Source organism: Polyodon spathula, chromosome 26, assembly GCF_017654505.1.
Source record: "Polyodon spathula isolate WHYD16114869_AA chromosome 26, ASM1765450v1, whole genome shotgun sequence".
NCBI classification, from domain to species: Eukaryota; Metazoa; Chordata; class Actinopteri; order Acipenseriformes; family Polyodontidae; genus Polyodon; species Polyodon spathula.
In genome coordinates, this window is record NC_054559.1 from 20,022,410 (window position 1) to 20,043,784 (window position 21,375).

General features: G+C 48.4%; 1 protein-coding gene and 1 pseudogene across 2 annotated transcripts; both read left to right on the plus strand.

Annotated features, from left to right (window-relative positions):
* Positions 1–1,141: 1,141 nt before the first annotated feature.
* Positions 1,142–11,330, plus strand: LOC121300460 (annotated as a pseudogene).
* A 1,487-nt stretch (positions 11,331–12,817) lies between these two features.
* Positions 12,818–20,671, plus strand: LOC121300992 (kelch-like ECH-associated protein 1A). 2 transcript variants are annotated; one of them, XM_041230048.1, is made up of 7 exons: positions 12,818–13,069; positions 14,276–14,966; positions 15,326–15,682; positions 16,315–16,991; positions 18,555–18,760; positions 19,328–19,504; positions 20,225–20,670. In XM_041230048.1, exons 2-7 carry the CDS (start codon positions 14,757–14,759, stop codon positions 20,395–20,397), a joined length of 1,800 nt encoding a protein of 599 aa, XP_041085982.1. In that variant the 5' UTR covers positions 12,818–13,069; positions 14,276–14,756; the 3' UTR covers positions 20,398–20,670. The 2 variants fall into 2 exon arrangements, with proteins under 2 accessions (XP_041085982.1, XP_041085983.1); XM_041230049.1 differs by lacking the exon at positions 19,328–19,504 and having other exon boundaries at positions 20,225–20,671.
* The last annotated feature ends 704 nt before the right edge of the window (positions 20,672–21,375 follow it).

Consider the following 21,375-nt stretch of genomic DNA (forward strand, 5'->3'; position numbering starts at 1 on the left):
AGCTGCATTTGATCCAGTAAATTGAACCGGGAGCTACTTGACACAGGAAAACAAACAAACAAAAAACATTCACTGTCTCTTTTGCTTTCTGAGCTACAACAGAGTTTATAAGTGACACACATGACAACCTACTGCAGCAAGCAAAAGCAAGCTCTCCGTGAAACCTGTGTGACTTCCACAAAGCGCCGAGCAGTCGTTTAGCACAGTCCCATGATTTGCCATGGTTTTGAATTTGCTTGATTGTACCTCTCTGTGCTTGACAATGCTCTCTTTGTGCTTTACCGTGCTATGCTTTCACCTGGGTGGGTTCCACCACAGGATTTCCCACAGTTTCAGGAGCACTGCATAAACAAACCGGAGTGCAGACACGGGTTGCTGTTGGGATGCAGGAAGACAATCTGTGCAGGAATGCGTGTGGGAGTGAGGAGCACAAGAGTCGTACTTTGAGGAGAAGACTGCGATGAGCGCGGGGACAATGTGTGTTTAATCTGCAGTGCCACCCACAGGGGTTCAGACTGGGGTAGCACTGCTGCGTTCTCCAGGACACCCAATCTGCCTGTCACTCTTGATTGCATTTCAATCTGGCAGGAGTCTTGATTGCACGCCAGCTTGAGTTCTGGGGTCCTGATATTTAAAACTTTAGGAAATCTGCTCCAATCTTCGTTTCAGCTTATATGGACTATCAGAAACTAAGACAAGCAGACACGGTTTGGTCAGTGTACTATTGTGTGTTTTGCCTCTATAAACAAATGGCCCTTGTATATGCGATCCTGCAGTTCAGCATGCTTTTCCCATGTAGTTTACCATGCTATATACAACACTGCTATACCATCCATGATATACTATACTGTACACTGTGACACTATGTGTCACGCTCCTCATGCATGACTACATGTTGCTGTTCATGTAGGAATGGACCGGACAGCTATAGCATACCTGGGTGACAGTAATCAAAGGTTTGCCCTTGCAAACATCCCTTAGCTAATCTTGAACTGGCATGCTGCTCCTGCAGTGACAGTCTGACGTTTCACACGTTCAGAGACAGAGTTGTTTTACCCAGGGTGCACACTCATTAACACTATAGTAGCAACAACTAACGCTTGTTCTACTTCCAGACTACTGAACGAACTGGCCCGATGCAGAGTACTGTTTTCTTGTACGTGCAAAGGAAAGCAATATCAATCTGAACTGAGTCGTATATCCTCACTGCTTTTACCATGCTGCTCGGTTTGGGCAGTTTTGTTTGCATTTTTGCAAATTGGTGCAAATCGTCCAGTAGCCAATGGATTTGCCTTGGCCCTTTTTAATTTGTACGAATCTGCAGCGATGCACGGAGACCTTCACGCTTCACGCTAAACAATTAACAGCGTTCATTGCAAACACTGTCCCCAACCTCAAGCCCTGTAGTCATCATCCTTCTTCTTCTTCTTCTTTCTCCCACAGTCCCTTGCAGCGAGGGGTATGACATCACAGAGCGATTGAAGCAGACGGTGCTCGCTGCTGTGCTGCAGGTTTGAGGCTGAGTGCATCAGAAACACCGGTAAGGATGGCTCGGTGCTGCAGGATCCGCGCTCTCATCTCGCTGCTCCTCGTTTCCCTGACAGCTGCGGCTGATGTGTTTGACAGCCAGCTCGGCGATATCGCGTACTGCAAGAAACAGTGCCAGACCGCCTTAAAACACGGCAATAGTGCTAAAGTAAGTGCAGCAATGGCATTCGATTGAATTGTAGTATTATTGTTATTACTATATAGTAATTTGGAATGAGCCCCGCGCATATCTGTGGCAGTCTTTATTTCTATCGGCTAAATGATGTTACATTGTTTTTAATGCACAGGGTACACAGTCATGCATGGGGGTACCACCGTTTGGAGTGATCTCCAAATAAATCAATGAATGTCTGGCGTTAGTGTGGGATCTTGCAGTGAAAATAAACAGAAGCGTCCATCTTAAATCTAGTCTGAGTGTGCCAGTAACACTCGGCGTCAGCATCATCATCGTATACATATATACACGCAAAATAGTTATTTTACGATTATATTTGTATCTATGTTTTTGCAAACAGTAATTGCTTCTTTCCCCCCCCCCCCCCCCCCCCCCCCCCCCCCCCCGACCCCCCCCCCCCCCCCCCCCCCCCCCCCCCCCCCCCCCCCCCCTCCCCCCCCGACCTGAGTGACGTAATCACAGGAGTGTGTCAGAATTCTCTCTGCAGGCTGCAGTTTGCACAAGAGGCAGCTCTTGTGAATATGATTATAGTGTAAGATGCATGCTGTATTGTTCTGTAAATGCTGTGCTTGCATAATGAATAATTGAGCGGACAAATGCAAAATAAAAATATACATTATTTAACATTATGTAACAACATTTTTTTTTTTTTTTTATCTAAGAAATGCAACCTAATTCGGTATATCGGTGTATTCTCAATCTCGTACAATGATAAACGAATTCGGTAATGCTTTTAAATTGTATCTATCTATCTATCAATCTGACAAACTTTAACGCTATTGGCGTTTATTGATGTGTGCTCGGAAGGAGCTGGCCAGCGGGACAGTCCCGTGTTAGGAGATGTCGTCTCTTCACATGAACCTGCATTTCAGACCCGTCCCCCGTCCACCTCTCTCCCAGCAGGACCGTGTCCTGAACGCCTGTCACCGCGGCTGCCGGCTCTTCTCAATCTGCCAGTTTGTGAATGGGAACGCCGGGTTCAACACCACCCTGTCCGAGTGCGAGGGGGGTAAGCCAGCCAGGGACTGAATGAAGAAGCCTGTAAAAGTTTAACTGGAAATTGGGGGTGCGGTTGGATGGGGGGGGGGAGGGAGGAGTGATCAAATTATCCTGTTAATATTGTGTACTGTAATATATATGATATATAGTGTAATATATATCGATATATAGATATATGGATATTATATATATATTATATTTACTCAACTTCGTGAGACGAGAGGGGGGGGTCCCAGAGTTGAGAAGCTGTTCTGACGGAGGGGCGGGGTCTGTTCTGACGGAGGGGGGGGTCTCTGGAGTTGAGAAGCTGTTCTGACGGAGGGGGGTTGGGTCCCTGTCGTTCTCAGCCTGCCTGGAGGCCTACAGCAGGAGAGAGGAGCAGGACGGCTGTGTCGCGGGCTGCAAGAGCCAGCCTTCCGAGGCAGAGAGCAGGAGGAGAAGGGTAAGACCGGGAAGCAGGGCTGTCTGATCCCACGCCCCTTTAAAGTTTAAACTTAAACAAGTTAGAGCCGGGTTTGAGCAAAGGCCAGGAAGGGCCAGCCTGAGGCCACCAGCAGCTTCCATTGAATCAGCTTACTGGAACCATGCCATTAACCACACTTGAGTACTAAATTGAGCAGCTAATCCCTTCGTTATTTAATTGGTAGTGATAGGGCCTTGGAGGACTGCAGTTGTCCTCCCATGCACTAGAGGGCTCTCCCCTCTATCTGAACTCCCTTGTGTTTCTGCAGCTCGAGGCCTTGGCCCACAAGGCCCACCCCTCCGTGCTTGACATGGTCTCTGATTGGTGCAGCAACATCGTGAGCTCCGCCCAGAGCTTCATCTCCTCCACCTGGACCTTCTACCTGCAGGCTGACGATGGCAAGGTGGTGGTGTTCCAGGTAGGAGCCTGTCGTTCCAGACTGCACAGCGGTTAGAGCTGGCATGGGCTTTACTGGGGTCTCGCACTCACACACTCGCCAGGCAACCAGAAACAAGACTTCCCGTTGCATAGCAGTGTGGTCTATTCCTGGTTTCACTGTGAGTTTAAGACGCAATGGAGCTTGTTAGCTACACACACTGTGGCTGGTCAAGCTTTATTAAAACCTGGAACGGATTTGACTGCTGTGCAATAGGAGTCTTATTTCCCATCCCTACTGTTACGTGCATGCTCTCTGTAACGTGGTTTGCTGTTGGATGATTATTTACCAGGCTTGCTATTGCAATTTGCTTTTAGGAGGCTTTTCACAGAAGCAACCTCTATGTTTTAAACAAAGATAAAGAGATTAGTTTTCTGTGTCTCTTATATTCCCATATTTCCCTTCACGAAATGAAAGGAAAGTGCGTGGAAGGAAAGCGTGTGTTGCTGGCTTACTAGGCGCTGGTCCCAGTGGACAGTAAAGCAAATAGTCTATCTAGACAGGGAGTGAATTAAGGGGTCCCTTGAGACACCGCGTAGAGTCTGTGTCACGCTGTGATCGGGGCAAACCCGTATTCGGTCCTAATGAAGTTCACAGAATGCAGATGTTCCGTGCGTGCACAAGAGCTTGCTCATCTTTCTGTGAGACTTCTAAGTAAAGCGCATAAATATATCAAAGCCCTATTATTTTGTCACACAGTCTTACCTTGCTGCCAATGCTAATGCCTGGCTCAACAGAGACACATGTTTATTTTTTTATAATATGCAACCCCATGTGGATTCAATAACGCATTCAAAAAATGCCTTTTGAGCTTTCAATTTCAGAAAAACAAAAACCCAATATCTAATTTAAAAACGGCGCTTTGCAGCTTGTTATTCAATTTCACAGATAGATACACGCGAAGCTGACGACCGTCACAAGGGCCAGCTATTTAAGTAGAAGTTCAAAGGCATGCTTGAAATGGAAAGATAAAGACAGACCAGTGGGAGGTAAGCTCTCTCCCCGGCTCCTATCCAAAGCACCTTTGGCGACGGCTGTAATCCATCCCAGCTGGATATTTTTTCCTTGTTGGTTTCGCTCGGGGAAAATGAGTTCGGTCCGTGGCCAGCGTTTTAACTTCCTGCAGGAATTGGCTTTTTTTTTTTTTCTTTGGGATTACATCTGGAATTCATGTCCGGAGAAAAAGAAAACAAAGATGGGAATAAAATTTTAAAAAATCATAATTAAAGGATATGATCTTGGGGGTTGACAATCTGGGGGCATTATAACTAAACTCGCTTTCTCCTCTCCTCTCTTTCCAATTTTCCTCGGGGGGCCAAAAGGCCAGCACTGGGTGAAGTTTGCCATGACAACCTTTAGTTACCTACTGTGTTACTGTTCTCTTCTCCTCAGTGTTTGCTGGGTTCTGTTCTCTGCTCCTCAGTGTTTGCTGGGTTCTGTTCTCTGCTCCTCAGTGTTTGCTGGGTTCTGTTCTCTGCTCCTCAGTGTTTGCTGGGTTCTGTTCTCTGCTCCTCAGTGTTTGCTGGGTTCTATTCTCTGCTCCTCAGTGTTTGCTGGGTTCTGTTCTCTGCTCCTCAGTGTTTGCTGGGTTCTGTTCTCTGCTCCTCAGTGTTTGCTGGGTTCTGTTCTCTGCTCCTCAGTGTTTGCTGGGTTCTATTCTCTGCTCCTCAGTGTTTGCTGGGTTCTGTTCTCTGCTCCTCAGTGTTTGCTGGGTTCTATTCTCTGCTCCTCAGTGTTTGATGGGTTCTGTTCTCTGCTCCTCAGTGTTTGCTGGGTTCTGTTCTCTGCTCCTCAGTGTTTGCTGGGTTCTGTTCTCTGCTCCTCAGTGTTTGCTGGGTTCTATTCTCTGCTCCTCTGTGTTTGCTGGGTTCTATTCTCTGCTCCTCAGTGTTTGCTGGGTTCTATTCTCTGCTCCTCTGTGTTTGCTGGGTTCTGTTCTCTGCTCCTCAGTGTTTGCTGGGTTCTGTTCTCTGCTCCTCAGTGTTTGCTGGGTTCTATTCTCTGCTCCTCAGTGTTTGCTGGGTTCTGTTCTCTGCTCCTCAGTGTTTGCTGGGTTCTGTTCTCTGCTCCTCAGTGTTTGCTGGGTTCTGTTCTCTGCTCCTCAGTGTTTGATGGGTTCTGTTCTCTGCTCCTCAGTGTTTGCTGGGTTCTGTTCTCTGCTCCTCTGTGTTTGCTGGGTTCTGTTCTCTGCTCCTCAGTGTTTGCTGGGTTCTGCTCCTCAGTGTTTGCTGGGTTCTATTCTCTGCTCCTCAGTGTTTGCTGGGTTCTATTCTCTGCTCCTCAGTGTTTGCTGGGTTCTATTCTCTGCTCCTCAGTGTTTGCTGGGTTCTATTCTCTGCTCCTCAGTGTTTGCTGGGTTCTATTCTCTGCTCCTCAGTGTTTGCTGGGTTCTGTTCTCTGCTCCTCAGTGTTTGCTGGGTTCTATTCTCTGCTCCTCAGTGTTTGCTGGGTTCTATTCTCTGCTCCTCAGTGTTTGCTGGGTTCTATTCTCTGCTCCTCAGTGTTTGCTGGGTTCTATTCTCTGCTCCTCAGTGTTTGCTGGGTTCTATTCTCTGCTCCTCAGTGTTTGCTGGGTTCTATTCTCTGCTCCTCAGTGTTTGCTGGGTTCTATTCTCTGCTCCTCAGTGTTTGCTGGGTTCTATTCTCTGCTCCTCAGTGTTTGCTGGGTTCTATTCTCTGCTCCTCAGTGTTTGCTGGGTTCTATTCTCTGCTCCTCTGTGTTTGCTGGGTTCTATTCTCTGCTCCTCAGTGTTTGCTGGGTTCTATTCTCTGCTCCTCAGTGTTTGCTGGGTTCTATTCTCTGCTCCTCAGTGTTTGCTGGGTTCTATTCTCTGCTCCTCAGTGTTTGCTGGGTTCTGTTCTCTGCTCCTCAGTGTTTGCTGGGTTCTGTTCTCTGCTCCTCAGTGTTTGCTGGGTTCTATTCTCTGCTCCTCAGTGTTTGCTGGGTTCTGTTCTCTGCTCCTCAGTGTTTGCTGGGTTCTGTTCTCTGCTCCTCAGTGTTTGCTGGGTTCTATTCTCTGCTCCTCAGTGTTTGCTGGGTTCTGTTCTCTGCTCCTCAGTGTTTGCTGGGTTCTATTCTCTGCTCCTCAGTGTTTGCTGGGTTCTGTTCTCTGCTCCTCAGTGTTTGCTGGGTTCTGTTCTCTGCTCCTCAGTGTTTGATGGGTTCTGTTCTCTGCTCCTCAGTGTTTGCTGGGTTCTGTTCTCTGCTCCTCAGTGTTTGATGGGTTCTGTTCTCTGCTCCTCAGTGTTTGATGGGTTCTGTTCTCTGCTCCTCAGTGTTTGATGGGTTCTGTTCTCTGCTCCTCAGTGTTTGATGGGTTCTGTTCTCTGCTCCTCAGTGTTTGATGGGTTCTGTTCTCTGCTCCTCAGTGTTTGATGGGTTCTGTTCTCTGCTCCTCAGTGTTTGCTGGGTTCTATTCTCTGCTCCTCAGTGTTTGCTGGGTTCTGTTCTCTGCTCCTCAGTGTTTGCTGGGTTCTATTCTCTGCTCCTCAGTGTTTGCTGGGTTCTATTCTCTGCTCCTCTGTGTTTGTTGGGTTCTGTTCTCTGCTCCTCTGTGTTTGCTGGGTTCTATTCTCTGCTCCTCTGTGTTTGTTGGGTTCTGTTCTCTGCTCCTCAGTGATTTAGCTGCACAGCCTGACTCTGTTGCAGCCTCATGATAAACGTGTCAGCAGCCACAGTAGCAGCCGAGCTCCAGACTTTTTTTATTTGAAACAATTTGGAAAAGCAGCTCCATCCCGTTTTAATGAGCTCCCCAGAGAGCCGGGCTGATTATGAATAGTTAATGCCGAGGGACCAGTGAGAAGAACTGCAGGATGATTGGGCTTGGCAGGGAGAATGATAAACAGATGGGTCACACTGCGGAGACTGCATCATGAAGACAGGCTGAACAAACTGAGTCTGTGTACCCTGGGAGAACCAGGGGGGGATCTGGGGGGGGATCTGTGTACCCTGGGGGGGGGGGGATCTGTGTCCCCTCGAACACCGGGGGGGGGGGATCTGTGTACCCCCCCTAGAACCGGGGGGGGGATCTGTGTACCCTCGCAGAACCGGGGGGGGGGGGGGGGGGGATCTTGATCATGAGTGTCTTTAAAATCTGAAAAGGTGTTGACAAAGTGAATCAAGTTGAGGTAGATGTAGGACCAAGCACTGCTTCACACCGAGGGCGCTGAAGGGATGGAATGGGCTCCCTAGTCGTGTCACTGGGGTCCTTTAAGATCCGGCTTGACAAAGTTCTGAAATCAATCAGCTACCAGGAACCAGGTGAGCGTTGGTGGGCTGAACGACCTCCTCTCGTTCAGGACGTCTCTTCTCGTATTCACTCTGAAATCTAAAGGAGAGACGTGTCTTCAAATCTTGTGCCCCTGCTCTAAATGAAAAGAGAAAGTCCCTTGTGAACGTTACATTGAGAGACCTTGAATAATATTGGCAGGTTATTAGTAATAAAACTGTCACTGATGAAGGAATGAGTTTGACCGCAGTAACAGAACTGCTGTTGCAACGCCACTCAGTGCTCTTTATACACCAGGGAAGAGGTTCTCTTTGTTCATTATTGAAGCGTGCTAATCGGGGTTAACCCCATGTCTTTCTATCTGTTCAGAGCCAGCCTGAAACTGAGTACGCAGCTCCAGAACTACAGGCTCCCAGGTCTGACGTGGCTGAGAAATCCTGGCCTCCAGTCAACTCCAACACCCTGACACCACACGCAGGTGAGCGAGAGCCTGTGCCAAGCGACGGCCTCCCTGGCGTGCCAACACAGACAGGAACGCAGTAAAGAAAGTGGGCTTCATACAGCAGCATGATGGCGACATTCTTTGTGTTTGATGTTTCTGTTCCATACTGCACTATCCGTGAGGTTCGTGATATCAGATGTCAGGCTCCAGGCTCCTGTTGCGTAGCAGTTTCGCCAGGTTTAATACGAGCTTCAGCAGCCCCAGTGTGTCGGTAACAAGCTTAGGTGTGTCTTATTAAACTGCTAGTGAAACAAGGAATGGATCAAACTGCTCTGCACTGGGAGCCTGATTTCCATCTTTGGTATGTGTTGGAGCCTTATGCAGTACGACTCCTCCAGTGTCCCAGAATGCAATGAGTGAACGAGCAGCAGGGAGGGAGGGAGGGGGTGGCTGAAAACAACAGGGTCTCTCCCGAACACTAACGCTGCTTTCTCTCTCTGTGCTGCAGGACTGCGCGAGCGAGTGGAGAAAGGCTCCAGGAAACCAGTCAAGCCCGGACACCCCTCCCAGCTCACAGGAGCCTTATGCAGTACGACTTCCTGGGCTGCAGTGTCCCAGAATGCAATGAGTGAACGAGCAGCAGGGAGGGAGGGAGGGGGTGGCTGAAAACAACAGGGTCTCTCCCGAACACTAACGCTGCTTTCTCTCTCTGTGCTGCAGGACTGCGCGAGCGAGTGGAGAAAGGCTCCAGGAAACCAGTCAAGCCCGGACACCCCTCCCAGCTCACAGGCGCCCTGCCAGGCGAGCATGACTACCTCGTTGGATCCTGGCTGCCTGTCTCTTCCTCTCCATCATGGTGATGTTGTGGCTCGGCTGTGCCAGCTTGGTGACGGCCCCAGACCAACACGTCAAGACACAGGTAAACTGGGGGGGGGTTGGGACTCTGTGGTGTTCGAGACTAAAGGTTTGACGTACCAGCCAACGGGTGACACAGGTAAACTCCGACATGCCGGTGTCTAAAAGTGTTTAGTTTACAGCCGCCAGTGTAAACCTTTACAAGCACTGTAAACGTTGTTTTTCCAGCTGAGTATAAACGGTGACAAGGAGTTCCTGGATGACGTGAGCAAAGTGTCTCCTTACCCCCTGACGCCTCTGATCGCTGTAGCCGTCAATCAAACGGATGAGAGCGAGGAGGCGGGGCCGCTGCCCGTCAAAGTGGACTTGGACAAGACGAGCATCTAGCGCACTCCTTCATCCTGCTCCTTTCTGTTTATATAAACGTGTCGTTCGTTTTTGCTTTTCATTGCCGTACTGTAGCTTGTTGATGAATATACTTCATACTTTTTCTAAATCTTAAAAAAGAAGTGGAAAATGCACCTTTAACCCGGTTCCCCTACCTGCACAGGCTTAAAATACCATAGGAAGTTTTAAACACTTGGGTTTTCCTGTATGTGTTACGTGTTTGCATGGATCGAATCAAGACTCCCATTGCATAGCAGTAGATGCATTCCTGGTTTTACTGATGGCTCACTCATCCACAGTGCATTGGCTGCAGTGTCAGGTGGATCTAATTCAGCATACAGTAAAACCCGGAATGGCTCCAACTGCTGTGCAATGGGAGTGGGGTTCCTGATTTCATTACTGTCCAGTGTGCACAGAGCAGGTAAAAAGATGGTGAAAGCCACTTTTTTTGATGTTGTTATTATCTATACAATTTTATTTATTGCATCTGTCATGCTAGTGCATTACTAAATGTGTAGAGTGATATTTGTTTAAAAGAAAAAAAAGCAGTTCATTTTCTTATGATTTATTTTTTTTTAGTTAGTCTCAAAGTCCTGTAGATCAGTAACACAGCATCGCACATCAATGCTAGGGCAGTTCAGGGGCCAACACAGACCCAGTCAAATAACTGACTTGTAATGTAGATTTTGAATATAGTGCAAACAAATATGATAATAAAGTCCACCAGGGGTCACTATGCAGTTTGTAAAAATCCTACTCCATTTAAAGGCAAGGCTTATTTAAGCTGTGCACGCTTAAGAAAGCAATAATGCTTCAGTAATTGAAAGTCGTCTCCCTATTCAATACAATGTGTAGATATCTCCTGACTTGGATCAGGGTCCTGCTGTTAGCAGTGATGTCACAGGCATGTTGCCAGCCCTCCTGTCGTTCCCTTTGTTTTATAGTGCATGCTGCTGCGTCGTGCTTAGAAGCTGCTGCAGAGCTGTGAAGTGTGTTAGGACATAAGAACGTCTGATTTTAAAAACTGTGTGCTTGCCTGTATCCAGGGGGTGAGGCTGGAGGTGGCAGTCTTGGGTGTCAAGCAAGCCCAGATCTGCACCAGCACTCTGAACAGGGACCTCTCTCCACACATAGAAGCCTAGAATATAACATAATATATACTATAATATATGTGTCAGTGCTAATGAAGCCGTGTGGGTTCTACCAGGAAAGAACATGATGCCTTTATGTATTTCAAATCCTGCTGTGTGCGGCGTGGAGGAACGAGCTGAAGCAGAATCTACCCGAAGTAAAAAAGAATGAAGTTTCTCTTATCAAATATTAACAGAATAAGTGCTTAATAAGGCCCTATATATTTGCTTTTCCTTTGTGTCTGTTTAGCACGCCTAGAACACGACGCAATGGAAAAAAATAAACTTTTCGTGGTTAAGTTTGCCTGATTCTATTCGGTTCTTTTTAGTAGCTGGACGCTTCGGTAGTTATCTGAAGAAGTTACCCCACAATCAGAAAGTATGAAGAGGAGTCTGATCCAAACATCTCCGGCATTGAAATCATTCAAATATAAACCCTTTTTAATATGTAGCATTTTTTTTCAAACCCCTCATTATTTAAACAGTGACAGTGTGGGATGTGATTAGATCAGTTGAATACACCAAGAAGAAGGACAGAAGAGCAGGGCAGGATTTTGCTTTGGCTCAGTGATAAGGGCACGCTCAGCACTGCTCTGAAACTGACATTCCTTCTCTCTGTGTGTCTTCAGCTGTTCTTGAGTCTAGTAAATGTGCTCCCAAACTGGGGTCTGCTGCTGTGTCCTGTGTGTTTTCTTTCTTCCTAACGGAGATCTTTTCTTTAACATCATCAGAGAAACTACAAGATGATATCGCACCGGAAGCTATTAACAGCAGTAGAGCAGTTCATGACAGATTTTGAAAGGTCACGTGTTTCAATATATGGAAAACTACAATAATCCAGTATGTTTGCACAATGTAATTCAACAGGTTTTGCTCAACTTTCTGCAACAAAATTCGTTCACCCTGTAGGGTGAAGCAACTTTTTTGTCTATAGTTGTGCAGAATTCCTTTGGCTGTGGATACTCTTTGGTGCCACCTAGTGCTGACACAGATCTATAACAACCATGGCCAGGTGGGGGCTGTAATAGGGGACGTTATGCAAAATATGGAAACTCCCTAGTGTTTAAATATTAACTGACAAAACGGGCTATAAAATGAGAATGAAACCGATGGCAATGCCTTCAGCATGTACAGTGTGGAGTTCCTCGAAACTGCAATTCCTGTATCAGCTGTGCGTAGCCAGCCTTGGTGCTTAGTCACAGTGACTTGAGACTGTATTCTGTGCAGGGATTACACTGGGAGAGAAACTCCACTCAGCGGGTTCATACAATGATTATGTACTGCTCGGCTTGTACCCAGAAACTCCGAAAACGAGCAGATTGTGAACAGGAGAGAACGAGGAAGCATCGCTCTCTCTCTCCCAGAACATGCTCCAGGGATAACTTGTCTTGTGACAGCTCTGTGAGGAGATAGACAGCTTGCTCGCTGTAGTGGTCATCTCCACCCTCCGTGCAGATCGAGACAGGGGCAAGGTGTGACATTACGCACTGTCACATGGAGAGAGTCACACAGTACCCATTTCTGTTTGGTTTAGGTTCCGTTGACAACAACCTAGTCACTTAATAACTGGTCAGACTTGCAGAGTTCTTACGAAGCAAGCATGCATAATTGTAGCCAACACAATAATGTGTGTGCGCATCCATTCACTGCACAGGCCTGGCGTGAGGGGGCTTTCAAAGGAGTACATCTTGTATACACGAGGCTGAAGGCACTGCAGCAGGGCCTGCTTATAGACGGTGTTGCACTCCCTTGGTCTCCCTGCCTGTGAAATTGTTCACATCTCTTTAATGCCATTTATCACACAAGCCAGCAACACGGCCTAGAAGACACTGCTGGGCTGAAATGACCCCAGAAGTGCAAGTGTACCTGACTTCCTGACAACGACGAATGGAAACTGAGATTTCTTTAACCTGATAACTATTAAAATGAAAACACGTTCTCTGTACAATATGTGTTTCTTTCAAAACTGCACATTTGACTATTTTGTGTGTGTGTGTGTGTGTGTGTGTGTGTGTGTGTGTGTGTGTGTGTGTGTATATATATATATATATATATATGCGCGCGAATGTAAGAAAATGTATGAAAGAAAGTGCAAAGTCATGCTGATATTGAAATTAAACTGGTCACAGAGAGTGCAGACGCTGCAGGGCAGGAACAGGAACAAGCCAGGGCTGCAAGTGAGTCATCATTGCTGCAGCTCCTGTGCTTTTATGTGTAACTCCTCACCAGCAAAGACTGCGCAGACACGCACTCGGCACTGCAAAGCGGAGCAGACACGCACTCGGCACTGCAAAGCGGAGCAGCCTGCGCTGTGTCGTGTTTCTCTTCCACCCGCTCACTGGAGATCTGCACAGCAAAACAGCCGGCTCTGCACGGACTGGTGCGATCCGCGAATCAGCCAGCAGGTGAGTCTGTGGGTGTGTGGGTGGTGGGTGTTTTAAAGACTTGTTTACGCATTTGCAAACAAACGAAAAACAAATCTGGAAAGGAAAAATACTTCCCTCGTCGCTAAATAAAATGTGTAACTCGGTAGCAAGTTTTAAAAAAATGGAAGCTTTTTTTTGTTTGTCTTGTTTTGTTTTTTTTGCTGCTGCTGTAAACATGTTCTTAATATAAAATACAGTTTCACTTTCAAAGTGAATGAACTATACTCGTCTCTCTTCTCCAGCCCCCCACCACCCCTGTTTTCACGTAACTACACAGCGGACGAACAGCTGCTAAACCAGAGAAATAGAACAGAGTTCAGACCCCCGTGATTTAGACTAACTTCTCCACCCCAAAAAACTGAAAATGCGTTCCAGTTGTAGCTTGTTATCAGAAGATGCAGTCGCTTAGTTTAGCTGATGTGTTAATTGAAACGCAAAAACAAATGAAAACAGCTTCTCACAACCTTGGCAACAAAATCACTTAAATCGAAGTCGCTGTTTTAGTTCACTAATAAAACTGGCTTCAGATGAAAGCAGTTGAGCGAGAATTGGAATTGACCGAACCGCGATGATGAAGGTCTGGGTTCAGTGTGTGCCGGTACCGTGTTATACCGCTGTTATAAATTCGTGGCCGCTGTGCTGCATGTGAGCCTCGATTCTCGTTGTCAGTGTGAACCTGCCCTGCCCCCGCTGTTTGTCTGCAGGGTGCCCTAACTTCTCATGTGCCTGGACAGCCTCTCCAAGTAGACAAACAAACACACAAACGTATATTATTTTGAAGTATTTCAAAAGTTCTACAAACTAGCAAATACGAAACCCGCAAAACGAAATCTAGTGTGATTTGGTTCCCGGCTGGCCCCCCCTGTTTCAGGAGTTGATTCCTGAGACACCCGTGATCCACCTCTTCTGGAAGGAAGTCCAAAGAAATCTGTTGAGGGCAGATTGTGGCTCTGGTTTAAGTCACATGATGGCTTCAAGGCGTGGCAGACTTCCTGTGGGAATCGATTCTAGATCACAGGTAAACCCAGCTGGTTACTTATTCCGTACGTTGAAGCCCATGGACTTTCTGTTTAAATAAAAGAGCGTGCTGCGATCAGTTAAAATGATTTTTGTCCACCGTACTTCTCTTTCACGTGTAGACGTGCACTTGAGTAAAGATTCTGTTTCTCTCTCTTTGATTTGCAGTTAGCCTCACAAGATCCCACCTCCTGCAGCGTTGAAAACCTCCTGCCATGCATAAAGCACCCAGTCAAGACATTGGATATTGGGGGTGAATCTTGACGAAACCTTGCTTGTCAATAGGACTTACTGCTCCAGAGTTCATCAAAGTATCGATTTGCTCTTAAATATACTTTATTTTTATTGTGTTTCTTTTTTTTTTTGCACGAAGGAATTTCTTCTTCAAAAAAGGCCACTGCAGTGCACCGTTGCAATGTTTTAAAGATGTGAAAACTCTGTAGCGGTTGAAAGAAGAGTTTTTTTGTTTTTTTTTTGACCCCCTGGCGTAGACACAAAGCATGCCTCTGGGGTGGCGGAGAGCGTTTGCTGTGCTTCTCGTACAGGTGTGAAAAGACAGAAAGAGGAAGACACGGTCGAGCTGACTCCCTGTGGCCAGCGCCTGGTTTTCATTTTCTAAAGAACTTTACGAAGGGGACAGAGCCCAAGAATGACATGCACAAGAAGGAGGAAACCAAACACTGGGGGAGACTTCCCAGCCATCGCCGTCCCGTCTATGAAGGGCCACGGATACCTGGACTACACCATTGAGAGCCACCCCTCCAAGGCCCTGGAGAGAATGGACGAGTTCCGCAGGCATGACCAGCTCTGTGACCTCATCCTTCACGTCACCTACAAGGACCAGCGAGAGGAATTCCGGGTAAGCGGTGGTGTCGACTGCAGCCGTGTACTGAGAGTCACAGCCTCTCGGATCACAGGTACCGTACCCGAGCTCGGATTGAAACCTGGAATCAGTGAGACTGCTCTGTTTTGCCTGTTCTTTTTGCCAACCCTCTTGTTGACACCCACCTTCCTTCCTTCCTTCCTTCCACGGGAAATGGAAGCTCCTATTGCATAGCAGTTTCATCCTATCCAGGTTTTTATTCTGAGTTTCATTAGTGGAGAGGTAACAAGGTCAGGTGTGCCTTCTTAAACTTGCAGTAAAAACAGGACTGGATCAGACTGCTATGCAACGGTGGGGGGCTTATTTCCATCCCTCTCTCTCTTCCTCCCTCCCAGGTGCACAAGCTGGTCCTGGCGTCCTGCAGCTCCTACTTCAAGGCCATGTTCACAGGTGACTTCAAGGAGTGCCACGCCTCGGAGGTGACGATCCGGGACGTGGCCCCCTGCGTGATGCAGCGTCTCATCGAGTTCGCGTACACGGCGCGCGTCACGGTGGGGGAGAAGTGCGTCCTGCACGTGCTGCTGGCTGCCACGCTCTACCAGATGGAGGACGTGGCCAAGGCCTGCTGCGACTTCCTGGTCAAGAACCTGGAGCCCGCCAACGTCATCGGCATCGCCAACTTCGCAGAGCAGATCGGCTGCAAGGAGCTGCACCAGAGAGGGAGAGAGTACATCAACACGCACTTCAGCAAGGTGAGGGAGAGGGGAGTACATCAACACCCACTTCAGCAAGGTGAGGGAGAGGGGAGTACAGCAACACACACTTCAGCAAGGTGAGGGAGAGGGGAGTACATCAACACGCACTTCAGCAAGGTGAGGGAGAGGGGAGTACATCAACACGCACTTCAGCAAGGTGAGGGAGAGGGGAGTACATCAACACGCACTTCAGCAAGGTGAGGGAGAGGGGAGAGGGGAGTACATCAACACCCACTTCAGCAAGGTGAGGGAGAGAGTACATCAACACGCACTTCAGCAAGGTGAGGGAGAGGGGAGTACAGCAACACACACTTCAGCAAGGTGAGGGAGAGGGGAGTACAGCAACACACACTTCAGCAAGGTGAGGGAGAGGGGAGTACAGCAACACACACTTCACCAAGGTGAGGGAGAAGGGGAGTACAGCAACACACACTTCAGCAAGGTGAGGGGGAGAGAGAGAGAGAGATTCTATTTATATAATATATAATACACATCAGGGATAGAGATAAGACTCCCATGGCATAGCTATTTGAACCATTTTCCTGATTTTACCAGGAGTTTAGTAAGACACAGCTACCTGTACACTGGGGCTAATCAGACTTTTTTAAACTTTTTTTTTTTCTGTGCAGGTGACGAAAGAGGAGGAGTTCTTTAACCTGTCCCACTGCCAGCTGCTGGACCTCATCAGCCAGGACAGCCTGAAGGTTCTGTGCGAGTCCGAGGTGTACAAGGCCTGCATCGAGTGGGTGCGCTGGGACCCTGAGGGGCGGGCTCAGTACTTCCACGCCCTGCTCAATGCCGTGCAGATCTATGCCCTGCCGCCCGGGTTCCTCCAAGCCCAGCTGCAGGAGTGCCCCATCCTGAGCAAGGCCAACTCCTGCAGGGACTACCTGTCCAGGATCTTCCAGGAGATGGCACTGCACAAACCTCTGCCGCCCCCCAGGCTGAGGGGGAACAAGCTCATCTACCTGGCCGGGGGCTACCTGCAGCAGTCGCTGAGCTCCATGGAGGCCTGCGACCCTCGCACGGGGCAGTGGACCAGGCTGGCCAGCATGGACGCCCCCCGCAGCGGCCTGGGCGCCTGCGTGCTCTTCGGGCTGTTCTTCGTGGTGGGTGGGCGGAACAACTCCCAGCAGGAGCACACTGACTCGGCCTCGCTCGCCTGCTACAACCCCATGACCAACCAGTGGACCCAGCGGGCATCGCTCAACGTGCCCAGGAACCGCGTCGGGGTCGGCGTGATCAACGGGGGCATTTACGCGGTGGGGGGGTCCCACGGGTCGGTGCACCACCGCAGCGTTGAAAAGTCAGTATGAGCGACCGGGGGGGGTTCGGAGAGTGGATTTGGAGGAGTCTTATTTCCATCCCTGATATTTAGGGTTAGATTTCAGGCAGTTGTGTGATTTTAAACGCATCACCCCGGTCAGAAGGATTGCAGAATGTTTGTTTTTCATTAGCTATCTCTAAAGCCGCTGTTGATCTCTTGGTGCTTGTATTGCCTTGATTTTTATTAAGTGCTGTCAGACCGCGACCAACTCTCAAACATGGCCTGTGCAGGAACAGGACGTGTGCTTCACCTGTTAAACAGGACGTGTGCTTCACCTGTTAAAGCTGCCGGGAACGTCAGGAGAAAATGCCTCCAAGAATGAGTGTCTGATCCCTGCTAAGCTGTGTTGTGTAACGCTGCTTGGTTATTTTTAGCTGAGTAGTCTTTGTAAAGAGTACAGTGCTTTTGTATTCGGGGGAGGCATTCTGCCTGTGCTGGAAAGTTTGTATTTTATTTTTTGTTTGCAGTGCACAGCGTGGCGCGTCTCCAGTACCTCCTGGGGGCTCAGGGATATAGAGGAGGGGATTGTTAGTGCTCTCCACGCGGGGTTCAACTTCCCCAAACTTCACTTGGCCGTTAGTTACAGAACAGCCTACAGGGTCCCTCTTTAAATTGTACAGCTCTGTAAGCAACAGGCGTTTGATCATTAGTAATATATAATGAATTATAAACATGAATTAGATCAGTTTGCATTGAAAATGTAGAGTCAGCTTGGGCGTGTGGGTATCTCTTAGTCAGCTCCTGGCATGAGCTTTCACCCCACCCCCACACTCCATGTTCACATCCACTCACACAGCACAAGGGAATTCAGCCAGGAACACCAGATCTGCTGTGACATTGTTACAGGCAAGAACAAGCGTGCGCTATTTAAACCAGCCCAGCGAAGCAAAGTATGCTATTGCACCATCGTCTCTTATCTACGCTGGATAAACAGTGTTGTGTTTGTCTAATGTGCCAGGGGCAAGTTTATTGTAATAAAACGTTCCCTTCCTGTGGCTCCCAACGCGTGTGATAAACTACCAAAAAAAAAACAACCAACCAAACAAAAACTAAAGAAGATCGTTCACTCCTGCTTGTAGCTCAGTTCGGACCGCTGGGCTCCAAGGGGGGCAGGCAGGAGGTAAGCGCACGTGTTTCAGCAGGTGGGAGATTGTTATCCTGTTTGGTCACAGCTCTGACAACAGACATGCTGAACCTGCAGCACAGCTGGCAAATATAAACAGCGATCATTTCCTTGTGTAAGTAGTCTGGATGATTTCTCAAGCTAGCGCATAACGAGCTGAATCGACCCACTGCTTCATCTGCACAGACGGAGGGCGGGGTCTGCTCACCCAGGATAGAGTCTCACAGGCCAGGCTTCCTCTGTGTAGCTGTTAGCTATGATGTGTCTTTAACTTTGTTATGTATGGCGACCTCATATGAGGACAGATGCAAAAACTCTAGTCTTTTTACAGGGGGGCAAATGAAAGAGGCAAATGCATGATGGCCTCACATGAGTGTGCCGTTGTTTTCCCCCATATAACGTGGTCGCTCTCTCTGCAGATACGACCCTGAAACGAACCAGTGGACCTTCGTGGCGCCCATGTCGGTGGGGCGGATTGGCGCTGGAGTGGCTGTCTGCAACGGGCTGCTGTACGCGGTGGGGGGCTTCGACGGGGAGAGCCGCTGGGACAGTGTGGAGCGCTACCACCCCGACACCAACACCTGGCAGCCTGTAGCGTCTATGGGATCCATCCGCAGTGGAGCCGGTAAGCAGAGGGAGGGAACCTGCAGCAGCGAGCAATCTAATCAGAGTTTCAGTTCGGGTTGCTGGGGGTTCATGCAGTATGCAGAGTCCATGTGAGTTCATTCCACAATTTACATGAAGGTTGCTTTTAATTTACACGGTGGTTTTGTTATTTAAGGTATAGGAAGAAATGAACCATCCTCATCATGCTCTTCAAATTGTCCCTGAAGCCGTTCGATTTAGTTATATTTATTAGTGTAGTTTATTCATTGCTTTAGGTTCCTAAGAGTGCAGAATGGACCTTGTACTATTTTAAAGAAATGCTATTAGTTCTTTTAAAGTGTTGCTGAACAAATTATAGGATTTTAAACACAACACGTTGCTTCCCTAGCTTACTGCTTTGTTGTAAGTATTCCTGTAAAATATATATTTTTCGATGTGATTGTGTTTTTCAATTTAGTTGTTAACATATCGACAGAAAGCTAGTGAAAGTTCTTGTGTCGTGATTGAAACCCCACAGCCTGTCCGGTGACGCTGCCCTGTGAGATCGTGCTGACGGCTCTGCTCGTGTTCTGTCTTGATTTCTCAGGGGTCGTCAGCTTTGAGAGTTGCGTGTACGCGGTGGGCGGGTACGATGGCACGGCCCAGCTCAGCAGCGTGGAGCGCTACAGTGTGGCCAGTGACCGCTGGGAGCCCGTCTCTCCCATGAAGAACCGTCGCAGTGCTCACGGGGTGACCGTGTACCAGGGCAAGATCTACGCACTGGGTGAGACGCCAGCGAGCAGCCTGCCATTGCACTGCGCCAGCGGGAATCGGCTTTACAATGATTAGTCCAGGAACCTTACCGGTCCAGCACCGCCGATCGCTACGCAGGTCCTGGGCGCGCGGCTGTGAAAGAAACGCATGCTCCAGCACTCCTGTCGTTTCAAAAACCTGCTATCTACAGTGGCCCATTGATGGAGGGAGGGGGGAGGTACAGATGTTGTGTAGATCCTTTGATAATTCATCTTGTGATCTCGACATTAGCTTGAAATTACAATCTTTTTTTTTTTTTGTCCTCAATGAGCCACCGTACAGTAGATTTCTGATTCTACATGAAGTTGAAGAAAGTTCTCAGTTTCCATGCCTTGTTCTCCAGGAAATCGCAGAACAAAAAAAACAGTAGATCACCGGGAAGGGGAATCTGTTGTGCAGACGATAAATGTTTTACCGCCCACTACCCCTACAGTGTAATCAGCAACATAGGCTGCTGGTTTACCCCTTCTATCTGCTGTGATGACCCTGCCGTTCCTCTGGGAGTGCGTGTTTCACACAGTGCAAGTGGCCCTGTGGCTATAGATAAGCAAGGTATAAATATGCATTAATATGTAAGCTGTAAACGCACAGTGTCACCGAGGGAAAAGCAGGGCGGGACACTGCAGGAATACTTGCACAGCTGCTGCAGCACGCCTGTTCTGATTGGCTGCCGTGGTCTGGTCTGTTACAGGGGGCTTCAACCAGGAGGGCTTCCTGTCCAGCGTGGAGTGCTACAGCCCAGAGAGTGACGAGTGGACGCAGCTGGCCGACATGCCCCTGAGACGCAGCGGGATGGGCGTGGCCGTTACCATGGAGCCCTGCCCTGGCAACCTGGACGAGTGGGAGGAGCAAGAGGAGGAGTAGGGGAGCAGCGACGGGTGAGCCAGAGAAACTGGGTTGAAAACGCTGCCTCTGCCATCTTTCAGTTTGTTTGATTTGTAAAGCTTGAAAATGTATAAATGTCTAATTTACCTTGTATATTGAAGTTATATGTAATAATATTAATAGTGCCAATAATAATAATAATATGTTGTGTAACAGCATGCAAAGTGTACAGAAAGCGCTGTGCTGTAAATAGGTAAAGTGTTTACACACTGTATTTTGGAGAATCAATAAATGAAGGTGCTTGCTGTATATATGTTCTGGTCTCTCTTTATCCCTTGAGCAATGTGACTGCTGAAGATAACACGCCATTAAAGAGCCAGGACGTTCAAACGCAATTCGCTCTGCTCTAAAAACCCTTAAAAACACAAGGCATGAGTGGAGCTGTTTGCTGTTTTAATAGTGAACTCTACACTGCCCCAGCCTGGCTTTCAGACAGCTTCTCATTCATGCTTTCATTCCTGTACTTTATTCATTCTGTTGCCTCGTGGTTCTCGGAGTCAGGAGCTGACATTTGTGGCATCCCTTCGAAAGGTTTCCCTTAATAAAAGCACAGCAAGTGAAACCCTAGTTAATGACAGGTAAGCATTGTAAAGCTCGGAGAGGTGTGGTGAAGCATATTAGAAAACATGGCAGGCTGTGATACAGGCCTGGCATAACAATGGGAAAAGCACAGGGGGTGGGGGGGGGCTTTTGCTATTGCTGGTTTACATCATCGCGAGGGAATCTCTCTCGGGGAGATCATACTGAAGCCAGGCTGGCGCTGGTTCCTGGCCTGTTTCCACTTGGCACACTTTCCCTCTCCGTGAAGAAACAGCATCCCTCAGCTGAGCATCACCCAAACACCACCCCCCCCCCATCTTCAGCCTACTAGTCTTCACTCCCTCCCTCCCTTGCTCCCTCGCTCTCATGTCGTTGAAGTGCAGGCTCTTCTGCTGAAATCCATGCCGACACGTCCCT